General features: G+C 55.2%; 1 protein-coding gene across 3 annotated transcripts; it reads right to left on the bottom strand.

Annotated features, from left to right (window-relative positions):
* Nucleotides 1-286: 286 nt before the first annotated feature.
* On the bottom strand, nt 287-11,542 carry CUNH19orf47 (chromosome unknown C19orf47 homolog). Of its 3 annotated transcripts, none has more exons than XM_027855566.1 (10): nt 11,448-11,542; nt 9,790-9,850; nt 6,238-6,325; nt 6,021-6,135; nt 5,124-5,205; nt 4,459-4,596; nt 3,983-4,135; nt 3,519-3,589; nt 3,076-3,418; nt 287-483 (listed from the first exon to the last, which is right to left on the bottom strand). In XM_027855566.1, exons 2-10 carry the CDS (start codon nt 9,806-9,808, stop codon nt 467-469), a joined length of 1,026 nt encoding a protein of 341 aa, XP_027711367.1. In that variant the 5' UTR covers nt 9,809-9,850; nt 11,448-11,542; the 3' UTR covers nt 287-466. The 3 variants fall into 3 exon arrangements, with proteins under 3 accessions (XP_027711367.1, XP_027711366.1, XP_027711365.1); XM_027855565.1 differs by lacking the exon at nt 287-483 and adding an exon at nt 1,567-2,075; XM_027855564.1 differs by lacking the exon at nt 287-483 and having other exon boundaries at nt 2,506-3,418.
* Between the last annotated feature and the right edge of the window lie 21 nt (nt 11,543-11,563).

Raw genomic sequence — 11,563 nt, 5'->3', positions numbered from 1 at the left:
AGCCCCCCCCCTCACCTGTCACCGGCGGCCGCTGCGGGTCCTCGGCGGGTGCCGGCTCCCGCCCATCGCCGTCCGACGGCGGCTCCTACGGCGGCTCCGCAGCTCCCGGGTGGCCGTGGATCGTCCTCCGCGACAGGCCCCAACGGCTCGCGCAGCAGCTACGGAGCGCGCGCCCCCCTCCCGCCGCACTCCTCCCCCCCCTCCCTCCCCAGCCCGCGGCTCGCCTCCCCCGCCCGCCGCCAGCCCCCTGGCCGGAAGGACCGCCCCCCGCTGCCACAAACAGGAACTGACGTAAGGGATGACGAGCGAAGCGCTCGGAAGAGGGAGGAGGGGAGAGGTGGGGCACTCCGGAAAGCTGGAAGCGCGCAGACTCCCAGCTGAAGCACTCTGGGAAGTCGTCAGGGTGGCGGCGCCGGCGCAGTTCCAGAAAGCGGGGGCGACGAGAAACGAAACCGGTGGGAGCCTACTACAGGCGTGTGGTCTCTTGAAGGGGTTGCGCAGGCGCGCAGGACCGAAAAAAGGAAGGGAAAAGTGTCACCACCTAAGTGAAGGGGCAGCGAGGTGCGCAGGCGCAGTTTGCCCCGGGAGTCGCGGCGCCCCAGGGACCACCTCCCAGCAGCCCCTGGGCTTGCGGGCCAGTTCCAGGACCTCGGCTCACACGCCAGCGCCAGAGATGCCTAGGAGGGTGTGGCCATGACGCACGTGGTACCGCCCCCTGGGGCTGTGGCCCGGCGGAGAGCCCTTCTCGGGAGGGGACAGTCAGCTGTAGCTAGACATTCTCGGGGGCCCTTTAGATATGACAAGGGCGGTCACAGGGGCCTCGGGCCCCAATGCGCCGGGTTTGGATCTGCTCTGGACGCTAGTGGGGGGCCCACGGGCCACCCTTCCCACCCATCACTGCGCTGCCCCCACGGGGTAAAAGCCCCTTCCTTAATCCCAGGCCATCTCATGGCGCCACGGCGCATCCTGCCAGGAGGTGGGTGTGCACTGGATCCGGTCAAACGGCCTGGTTCAATGTCATCTCTGACAGTTATCATCTGTAACCTGGTAAAGTCCTTTCCTGTCTCTGGACCTCAGTTTTGTAAATTGAGGGGGTTGGAGTCCAGGAAGGTCCCCTTCCACTCCACCAGAATCCCCCTCAAAGATGCCCTTGATTCTGCCAAGGGTGGCCACTTCCACTGCCCACCCAAAAGCTGCAGGACCAGCACCTTCGCCCGTCCCCAGGCTGCCAGACCCCCGCCTCAAGAATCCTCAAACCAAGGTCCAACAGAGACCAAAGTCTTGCACTCTAGTTCTTAGAATGCACCTTGGCTTCTCCCAAATGGTTCAGGAGAGGAAAAAAAAGGAAAGAGGCACCAGGAGGCGGCAGAAGAGCCTTGGCTGGCTGTAGCCCCGGCCAGCCCAAAACAAGCGGGAGGGAGACCACCCTTGAGGCTCCACCTCAGTCACCCTGGTGTGATATGGCCATCAGTCAAGGCTGGGTAACACACTGCCCAGAAATGCCCACCCCAATCGTTAACCAAGAAAACAAAACATTAGCCACAAGAGAAGAGGGGACGGCAGTGCTTGGTTTCCAGGGCTTCTAAGTTAGAGGTGACCCCAGCTTTATTAACCAAGGGTCACATCAGAGGTCTCCACTCCATTCCTGAAGCAAGTCCAGAAGGAATCCAGCTCACAGGCGGAGGATGTCATCTTCGGAGAAATCCCAGTTCTCCCCAATCCCTGCCTCCCCTTCCCCCCACCTCACCCCAGGCATTTCACTTTCAGTCTAAAAATAGAGTGAAGAACACTTCTCCTTGCCCATATGAGCAAAACAGTAGGGAAAAAAAAAACCACAAAAATATCTGAAAACCCGTTTCCTTTCCCCTCTGTGGCCTCTTATTATCGCATCTGTCGGCAGGCAGACAGGCCCAGGTGAAGCTCCTCTGGCCAGCAGGCACCAAGGTGGACAGCCCTCCCCGGCAGCACCTTGGCCTCCTAAGAGTTCCTAACAGCACGGCGCCATGGGCGGCGGGGAGGGCGCAGGGAGGGCGAGGATAGACGCACTTCAGGCAGAGGACAGCGGGCAGTCTGGCCTTCCCACCGGGGCAGAAAACAGAAGAGAAACGAAAAGTGTGAAGGAGGAAAACTGAAAGCAATCACCTAGAGCAAGCAGTAGAGAAGGAAGGGAGACAGCAGGGAAAGTGAGAGGCCCTCCCTCCTGGCTGTGGGGCAGGACGAGGGGGGGAGGGGTCTGAGGTGGGGGGATCTCTGCAAGGGACCCCAGAGTTGGTCTCTGAGCAGGTTCCATTCAGGTGGCTGTGTTGGAGAAGAGGGGCTGAGGGCAAAGGCCTGTCCATCTATGCCATAGGGCACTCTCACGTTTACCTGGGGGCCAGGTAAAAGCCAGTGGGGAAGGGGCATCCCCTTCCCTGCAAGGAACCCCGAGAACAGCAGAAAGGGGGAAGGATGTCACAGAGGGAAAATGAGAAAAGGGGAGAGCCAAGGGTCCTGCAGAGAAAGCACTGAATTTCCCAAGTCCTTTATCCAGAACTCAATACCACCAGTTCCCCCAAGGGCTCCCAATCCCACTCCACCGACCACTGTCAACTCTGCCTCCCCTAACACACACACATCCCCAGTGGCAGAAGCAGCTCTGGATGGTGCCAGATTCCTGGCCTGAAGCGGGATCTCTCTCTCTCTGATGCTCCCCACTGAAGGTGGGGAAATCTAGCCAGATTTCACATTCTTATGAGAGGAATCGGTACAATTTGGACAAAGGGAGCTAAAAGGGGCAGCTAAGGCAGTGGAAGCAGACACAAGCAACTGAGGGCCCCAGAGGAAAGCCAGCGGTGGGCCGAGGCATGGGCCGGCCAGACCGGGTATGCGAGTTAAGGCAGACACAGTACAGAGGGGCTCCAAGACAGCTCTCCAAGCCCTAGCGGCAATGTTAGTCGGTCTTCCGCCCCAGTCTCTTAAATACACTAACAGTCCCCGTGTTGTCCATCTGCGCGCTATGGCCCTCGCTTGAGCTGCTCACCCTTGGGCCTGCCAGGGTCCTCTTTATGGTAACCTTGAACTCAGCTGGGGACTTACTCTTTGTGCTGGTGACTTGGCTGTCCTGAGCCTCTGGGGGAAGGGTGGCTTTGCCAAGTCTCTGGATGATGCTGACTTTGGACAACGCTTCTGGCTTTCTCTCAGCAGAGGGGCCCTGGCCGCCCCCTGAGCGCCGAAGGGTGGCCGGGACAGGCTTGGGCTCTGAGCTGGTGGCTTTGGCCTTGATGGTCACTCCCAGGGGAGTGCTGTCCTTGGCAAAGGACTTGCCCATCCTCTTCAGGACCCCAGCATACTGTAGGACGGAGCTGTCATCGTCACTGTCTCCTGCCCGCTCCTCGTCTGTCTCCAGGGCATCACCCAATCGGCTGAAGACGCCCGTGGGCTACGTTGGAAGGAAAGCGGTCGTCAGTCAGGGCAGAGAATGAGCTGGGATGTGAAGGGGAGGAGAAACGAGAGCTTTCCACACAGTCCCCACAGCTCACCTTATTCCCAGCTGTCGTGTCAGCCTTGGTCTCAGCTCCAAGCCGGTCAAAGACAGATGTCCTCTGGACACCTGGGAGGGAAGGCAGGCCGTCAGACAGCTTGCGCTGAGCGCCCCTGATGGGCACAGCCCTACGCTGGGTACTGTGGGACATGCCGATGCAGGAGAAGACACAGTCCCTGCCCTGAGAAACACCTGAGGGAGGAGCCGTGGCAATCCTCAGGAGGCTCAAAGTGTAGGAATGGGGTACGGGCATGTGAAACAGAGGGAAGAGACGGCTGAACTACGCTGTAGGGATGTGTCGGCAAGAAGCCAGACCACAGTGCCGCACCTAAAGACGGGGATGGGGTTGACCAGGAGGCTCCCAGGTCTAGAACGAAGAGGACCGTGCTGGGGGCCAGGCCTCCTACCTGCCCCCCCCAAGCCGGGCTCCCTCAGAGACGCAGGGGGAGCCCCTGCCCTCACCTTTGGCCGCCTGCTGCTGCTCCAGGATCTTCCGCGATCGAGGCGTGGTCCCCTTGGGCATGGTGATGATATATTTTCCTTCCATCTCAGCGGTTACTCGGCGCCTCCGTTTCACTGGCACGGCAGCATTCTCTTCTTCAAGCTGGCCCAGAGCTAGGAGGGGCCCAACGGGAGATACAGGCAGCTGGGTCAGGGACCCTCAGAAACATTCTGGGATGGGGGAAGGAAGGGCTCCCTCATGCCAAACAGGGGGAACACGATCAGAAGAGCGTCTCCCTTCCCACCTTCCATCTTGGCTCACTCACAGCACTCAAAGGCTTGGAATTTCTTTCTAGGGACCGTCACCAAAGCTTTCTCAGGAAGATGCAGTCAGTGAGAGGGTCCCCAAGGAAGCAGAAGCCCCTCAGAGGCACTCGGGCCACCCCCCTGCCTCCACCCCTATCCTCACAGGTACCCTGCCACTATGTTCCCCATACCAGCAGCTTTGGCGTGCTTAGAGGCCATCTTGTTGGAGACGGTGACTGAGATCTTGGAGGCGCTGGCATCAGGGCGCCTGGCAGGGGTGCTGGGCGGGGAGTCCCGACTCAGGCTGTTAGCAATCATCCGAGAGGCGGCTAGAGACGTGACAAACAGAACGAGACTCATAAGCGGGGCTTGGACCATCGAAGCCCGGGAAGCGGGGTGGGGAACGGCCGCTACTGCATTCTGATCCAGACCTGACCCCCTCAAAGCTCTGAAGAGCTAAGGCCCAGCCACAGAAATCAGAGAAGACACAGCCACAAAGGAAGGGGAAATGAGTGCCGAGGCTCGGCCTTCAGCTCACCTCCACTATTCTTACAGTGAAACAGGGCTGACATTTCTATCACCCTTCCAGATGTGGAGAAGGCTTTCTGTGCATCAGCTTCCATGACTCTCCTAATACTCTGCAGTGTGTAGTGGGAGGACTGTCGTTGCCCTTTTACAGGTGAAGAAACTGAGGCTCCACCAGAGCCTGGCTCTAGAGGCAGAACCGGGCCGCCCCCACCGCGCCACGCCGCTGCCCTCGTGCCTGCTGTGACTGCTCTCTCGGGTGGTGTGCAGGAGGTCACCAACCCCGAGTGCCCAGAAGAGCCGAGCAGGGAGCTGTGGGGGACAAACTCACCGCTGGTAGCGCTGCGCCTGAGCTCTGCCTGCAGGTGGCTGGGGCTGGAAGCCAAGGACTCGGCAGCCGCTTTGCACACATCCTGTAAAAGACAGCAGGGTGAGAACAATGCCAAGACGAGTGTCTCTGGTGCCCCAGACACCTCTGAGTGCGAGGGAGGCCTGGCTATCTCTAAATGTTCAAAGGGATGTTATCACTGACAATCACGGAACTGGGACAGTCGGGCTCCTTCAGGGATGGAGGTTCAAACCCCGGCTGTGGGGGACCTGGAGCAAGTCCCTTGCACTGTGCGGCCCTCAGTTTTCTCAAGCCGGGCAGGTGGCACCTCGATCTGACTCAGCCTCTGCTGCTTCCTAGCTTACGTGAGCACACGTGACTCCATGGAGCCCTCGCTAGTCTGGTCTCCTTGTAAAACGCAGATATTCGCTCTGAGGCACTGATGTCGGGGCTATCGTGAAGCCCAAATGAAGGGCGCCTGTCGGGTGCTTCCCAACGTCAATAATTACATCAGCTCGAATGCCTGTCCCAGACAGTTCTGCTGGGGGAGGGGGGCACAGGCTTTCCTCCTAATGCATTCCACCTCATGTCAGTCACCATGCGATCTAGGGAAAGCACTGAGACTCAGGAGAGCATCATGGGGTCTGCCTGTCTCTCCAGCAGAGAGTCTAAGGAAGCCTCCCAGTATGACGGGAAAAAAAAGGAAATGCCAACTCACTCCTCTGGCTCCTTGACCATGGAAGACCAAAGAGTAGGAAAGAGAGCCAGGCATCCTTCTGCCCTGTGACACACCAGCCTCGTGGCATATCTTACAAGGAGGGGTTCCCGCCCCCCCAGAAGGCGGCCTGAGGCGGGCGCTGCACTGAATGACCAGCCTCAGCCTGGGGCAGGCACACCCACCTGGCGGTACACCACCTTGGCATGTTTGAGGATGGCAATGATGTCGCCCACCACAGTCACGCCGAGCTCATTCATGATCTCCTTATTCAGGTCTAGCAGCATGTTTTTCTGGATCCTGCGGGCAACGCTGGGCAGTGAACCGGGGAGCACAGGCCGGGCACTGACCCTCCCTCCTTCCCCACCGTGGCTCCCACCCTGGAGCCCACTGTGGCCTTACCGGTTATCTACAAACATTACTGCGTAGTTGACAGCAGGCCCCGGGGGGATCCCAGCTTCCTTGAAGAACTGGATCCATTCTGATGTAGCTACAGAGAGACAGGCAGGAAGTCAGAGAACCAGTTATGTATCTTGTCACCCCCCAAACACGGTGCACCCTGGCTCTGGAGCCCCAGCCTCCTTCTTCACAACAAAACCCAATCTGTTGGACGTGGAAGTGCCTCCATCTTAGCTGAACCCCAGCTAAATGCCCACCCCTCATTCCCTTGTCACTGAGAGCACAGTATCTCAGAAGCTATCTCCTCTGATGTGCAACTCCACAAAGATGCCCTTCACTATGTCTCCCCACAAGGTCCCCTTTTATCTGAGAAGCCCTCCTGGGAGTGGAGCCCAGCAACTCCAGACACAAGCCACTTCACTTTAGGGCAGATCTAGTCATTATTAAGTTTTTCCTTATTTCAATCTTAAACTTGCCTCTTTCTAAGTTATACCCACTGCCCCTTATTAGGGGGTGTTCTAGAGCCAAGCAAAACAAGGCTAATCCTTCTTCCCCTGCCACCCTTTTGTGTCCTTAAAGACCCTGTCATGGTCCTTCCTCCTAAGTATTCCTTCTAAGGCACGACTTCCCCAGCTCCTGTAGCCAACCCGCACAGGTCACTGTCTTGGGTTCCTTCACTATCCTGTGGCCCTCAGAAGAGCAACCTGGAGTAAATGGTGCTAGCAAAGCTACTAAGGAATGGCTAAACAACTTATGGTATATGAATGCAATGGAATATTATTTCATCCTAAGAAATGATGAAGGGGAGGGTTTCAGAGAAACCAATGAAGACTTGTATGTACCAATGCAAAGTGAAGTGAGTAGAACCAGGAAAACAATTTATGCATAACAATAACCCTGTACAGAAATCAACTAGGAGAGACTTAAGAACTCTAATCAGTACAACTTTCAGCTATAATTCCCGAGGACTAATGAGGAAGCATGCAACTATCTCTGCATATCTGTTACAAGAGTTTTGGATTTGTTTTGTTTTTTCCAGTTTTGATGTGGTGGGAGGGAAGAAGGGGGTGGAGTAAGGAATAGGATAGCAAGAAAAAGAGACATAAGAAAAAAATCACAGAAGAATTTTTTTGAAAGAGAGAACAGAAAGAAGGCCAGAAAGAATCACAGACAAGCAGGACAGCTTTGAAAGTTACATGTTGAATTTATTACAAAAAGAAAAGCAAGCTGTACATAATCGATTCACAGTTTAATGTACAATCCTCTTTTTCTGTTCTATGAGAAGTATACATATATACATATATACACATATATATGTGTGTATAAATGCTCACTTTATTTGATTAAGTTCAGGATAAAAATAATAAGATTCTGAAGAGCACCTAGGAGACTATAATAATTGGGCACACCTAGATGCATAACACATAACAGTTAACAGCATTTAGTTAGCAAGAATTAGTTGCATGGAGGCAGCTGGTGGCACAGTGGATAGATCATTGGACCTCAAGTCAAGAAGACCTGAGTTCAAATCCAGCTTGGGCTAATCACTGAATCTTTGCCTGTTTCAGTTTCCTCAACTATAAAATATGGATAATAATAGTACCTACCTCTCAAGGTTGTTGGGAGATCAAATGTGATGATATTTATAAAATTTCTTTTTAATAAGTACTTAGTACGCTGCCTGGCACATAGCAGATGCTCTATAAATGTTTATTCCCTTCCCCATCCCCAATCATAAGGTGCTTTGCCCATGTTAACTAATTTGGTACAGATGTTAACACATCCCATTAGACTGCCAAATGCTCCAGGTTAGGGAGTATTCCATAAAGCCAAGGAGGTCTGGCTACTGTGTTTAGAAGGAAGAGGGAGAATGAAGATCCACTAGTAGGAGGAATCTCAAGAGGAAAGAGGAGTCTAGATCTCAGGGAAACTCCTTTCAGCCAATGTTTCCTTCTGTGCTTCTGGCCACGAACCTCAGAATAAGAGCTTAACCTCCAAGGCAGAAGCAGCAGGAAGCAGGCCGAGGATGCCAGTGCATCCCCGTTTGTGCGACGACCTGGGCAAACAGACTTGTCCTCACACAACTGCTCCCCAACAATACCGAGGTCTGCACACACACATTGCCAAGTCTGAATGCTCTGTAGGCCCATCCCAGAGCTACACACACAGACGCTCCTAAGTGTCTCCCTCTCCAGTGGGCTCTCCACACAACTGCCAGTGATTTTCCGAAAGCCCAGGTCAGACCATGGCACTCCCAACCAACAAACTCCGGGGGTCCCTGTTGCCTCTGGGACCAAATAGAACTTCTTCTGTTCCACTTTTTCAATCCTTTTACAGACTGGCCCCCAAGCGACCTTTCTAGCTTAATCCACATCCCTTCCCCACCCTCCACCCCGTGGGTCTCCCAGGCCTGGAATCTGCTCCCTCTTACCTCCTCCTCCTCACAAGAGCCCTCACTTCCTCCAAACTTTGGCTCAAGCACCACCTCCTACAGGAAGCCTTCGGTAATCCTCCAATTATTAATGCCCTCCCCCTTTCCCAAGTGCCCTGTGTTTACTCCATATTTATTCTAGGAATACTTGAGGGCCAGAAGGACTTCATTTTGTCCTTGTAACCTTACTGCCTACCACAAGGCCTAGCACATAGTCCGTGCTTCATTCATGTTTATTGTTGCGCGCGCATACACACACACACACACACACCCTTCCCAGCTTCTGCTGAAAGCCCTTCTCTACGATGTCACCTTGTCACCTTCCATCACCTCTGTATCAATTCTACATATACATCATTATTTACAGGTTCTCTTCTCCCATCTGAATGTGAGCCCCTTGAGGGCAGGGACACTGGTTTTGGTGCCTGGTACACAGTAGGCACTTAATAAGTGCTTGTTGAAGGAAGAGCAGCTCAGAACTGGAATGGCACTTAGAAGGGAACCACATGAATGGACAGTTCAGCAGGAAGTGCCCCGATCAGTAGCTCCACTTGAAGGCCAGAGACCCCAGGAGCCCAGGCCAGCTTTGGAGGGCTCTGATTCTCACGCCAACCCCCAGCATTCTGCACCTCCAGAAGCTCCACAACATGAAGTCTGGAGTGAAACGGCAGGGAAGGAGGCTCCAGTCCCTTCTAATATTCTCAACAGAACTTGCTAGGCCTAAGGAACTGGCCAGAATCCATGGGGAGAACTCTCAGTAGAAGAGCCAAGCTGAGAGACAAGCAATGCCCAATGCTGGAACTTTCCCAGGCTACCCGGGAAGATCCATGGAAAATGCCTGAGCCTGGTACACCTTGGTCCTCTGAATCTCAGAGGGAGCAGAATGGAACGTTGTCACTGAAGCTGCAGCTGGGATAAAGGCAGGAGAGGGGGAAAGGGGCCCTTTATAGGAGCCCTAAACACAATACTAATGGCTTCTGGGCTAGAGGCCCCAGCCTGCATTCCACACACCAGCAGCTGTCACCGTCACTACAACAGAAAGGGTTTGCCTGCCATGACAGCTAACCCAACCCCCACCACCCTCATCAAGTGGAAAGGGTCCGGGGAGGCCCTCATAGACTCACCCATTGTCACAGACACCATCTTCTCCCTAAGCACGACCAAGCCAGCGCTCCCAAAAGCAGCCTAGGAGGGGGGGAAATGAGAGGCTCGTGAGTAGGCTGGCATTCCTGGGCTAAGGTTCAGAGCACAGGAATAGCTGGTGAGCAGCTGTCAGGAAGTCACCCAGAGGCCGTTGCTGCCACCAAAATAATCCCCCTCCCCCAGCCCCAAGACCCAAGGAGATGTTCAGAGAGGCCCCTTCCGAGGGCTCATTCCTCACATACTCTTAGGCACTTTCTGGAAGAAGAGAATTCAGGATGACCTGAAATTGTCACAGAGGGGTGGATAATACTTCCATCACAGAGTCTTAATGACTATCCCCCAATCCCCTTCTAACTTCCTACCCCTCCCCTTGCCTTTTCTTCTGTTTCTCTTATACCTAGTTCTCCAGTTCTTCTCTATCCCATTTACAATCATCCCCATCATCCTTCCTCTCTAACCTCCACTCCTCTTTCAACAAATTTAACAAACATTTATTAAGCCTCTACTATGAACCAGACCCTTGCTAGCTAAGTACTGGGGAAAATACAAATATTAAATCAAAGTCTCCTTCCTCAAAAAGCTTCTGAATACGACAGGTGAAATAAGGCAGTTAGGGGGCACTGAACTTGGCCTCAGGAAAACCTGAATTCAAATGCTACCTCAGACACTTATTAGCTGTGTGCTCCTGGGCAAGTCACTTAATTTCTGCTGCCTCGGTTTCCTCAACTGTAAAAGGGGGATAATAATAGCACCAGGGCTGTTGTGAGGGTCAAATGAGTTAACACATGTTTGCAAACGTTAAAAAGCTCTATGAATACTAGCTACCAGACACAAACATGGGTAACAGATCTGAACACATTTTCTGACTCGTCTCACCTGACTACCTCCCTCCCTGCTCTCACTCCTTCCCCCCTTTCTTCAAGCTCCCCACGAGCTCGCCTGCCCTCTGCTCTGATCTTCCTGTATGGGACACTCCTGCCCCTCGATCCTTCCTCTTCCTCGGCTCCCCACTTCTTCCCCAGCCGGAGGTGGGGGGTCCCCGAGCTGGGATTGAAGAATGCCAAGGTCAGAGGGAGCTCTGAAGCGGGGCTCCTCAACCTGTCTTTCCGGGGTACTCGGAGACCCGCATTTCACCAACTCGGCCCCTCCCGCGCGTCCTCTCCTTTCACCCCGAGGGGGAGGTCCCCCGCTCCAGGCGCCCGAGCTTGCCTGGGGTCCCCCAGGGGGAAGGTCCGGGCCTGGCTTTGGTTTCCTCCGCAATCCTGTGTATCTGGTGTTCTGCGCTTAAAAGCATGACTGCGAGGTGGGGAGGGGACGCCCTGCCTCTGCCCCCTGGGATGGGGGGGAGCGAAGGGGAGGGGGGAGGGGCGGGGTGTCAGTTGAGAGCCTGCCCGCCTCCCGCTAGACTGGAAGCTCCTCGGGGGGGGCGGCCCTTTCGGTCCTAATCTCGGGGGCCCCGGAGCATCCGGACACTCAGAAACATTCCCGGAGCTGGGGACCTCCGCCCCCTGCCACCGCAGAGGAGGGAAACTGAGGCCCAGAGGGGCCGGGACACGATTGCGGGAGTCATACAGCGACTTCCGGCGCCCGCCCACCCGCTTCCCCTACCTCGCCGAGCCGGGACCCACTCCCCCCTCACCTGTCACGGGTCTCAGGCTCCCGCCCTCTGCCCGGAGCCAACGGACCCCCACTACCCGCCTCAGTCCCAGCTAGACCGGAAACATCGCTCGGCGCGCGCCGGAAACCCTCCCTGGG

Source organism: Vombatus ursinus, unplaced genomic scaffold, assembly GCF_900497805.2.
Source record: "Vombatus ursinus unplaced genomic scaffold, bare-nosed wombat genome assembly UNPS02010822.1, whole genome shotgun sequence".
Lineage (NCBI taxonomy): Eukaryota > Metazoa > Chordata > Mammalia > Diprotodontia > Vombatidae > Vombatus > Vombatus ursinus.
This window is presented reverse-complemented; position numbering and strand designations above follow the sequence as displayed.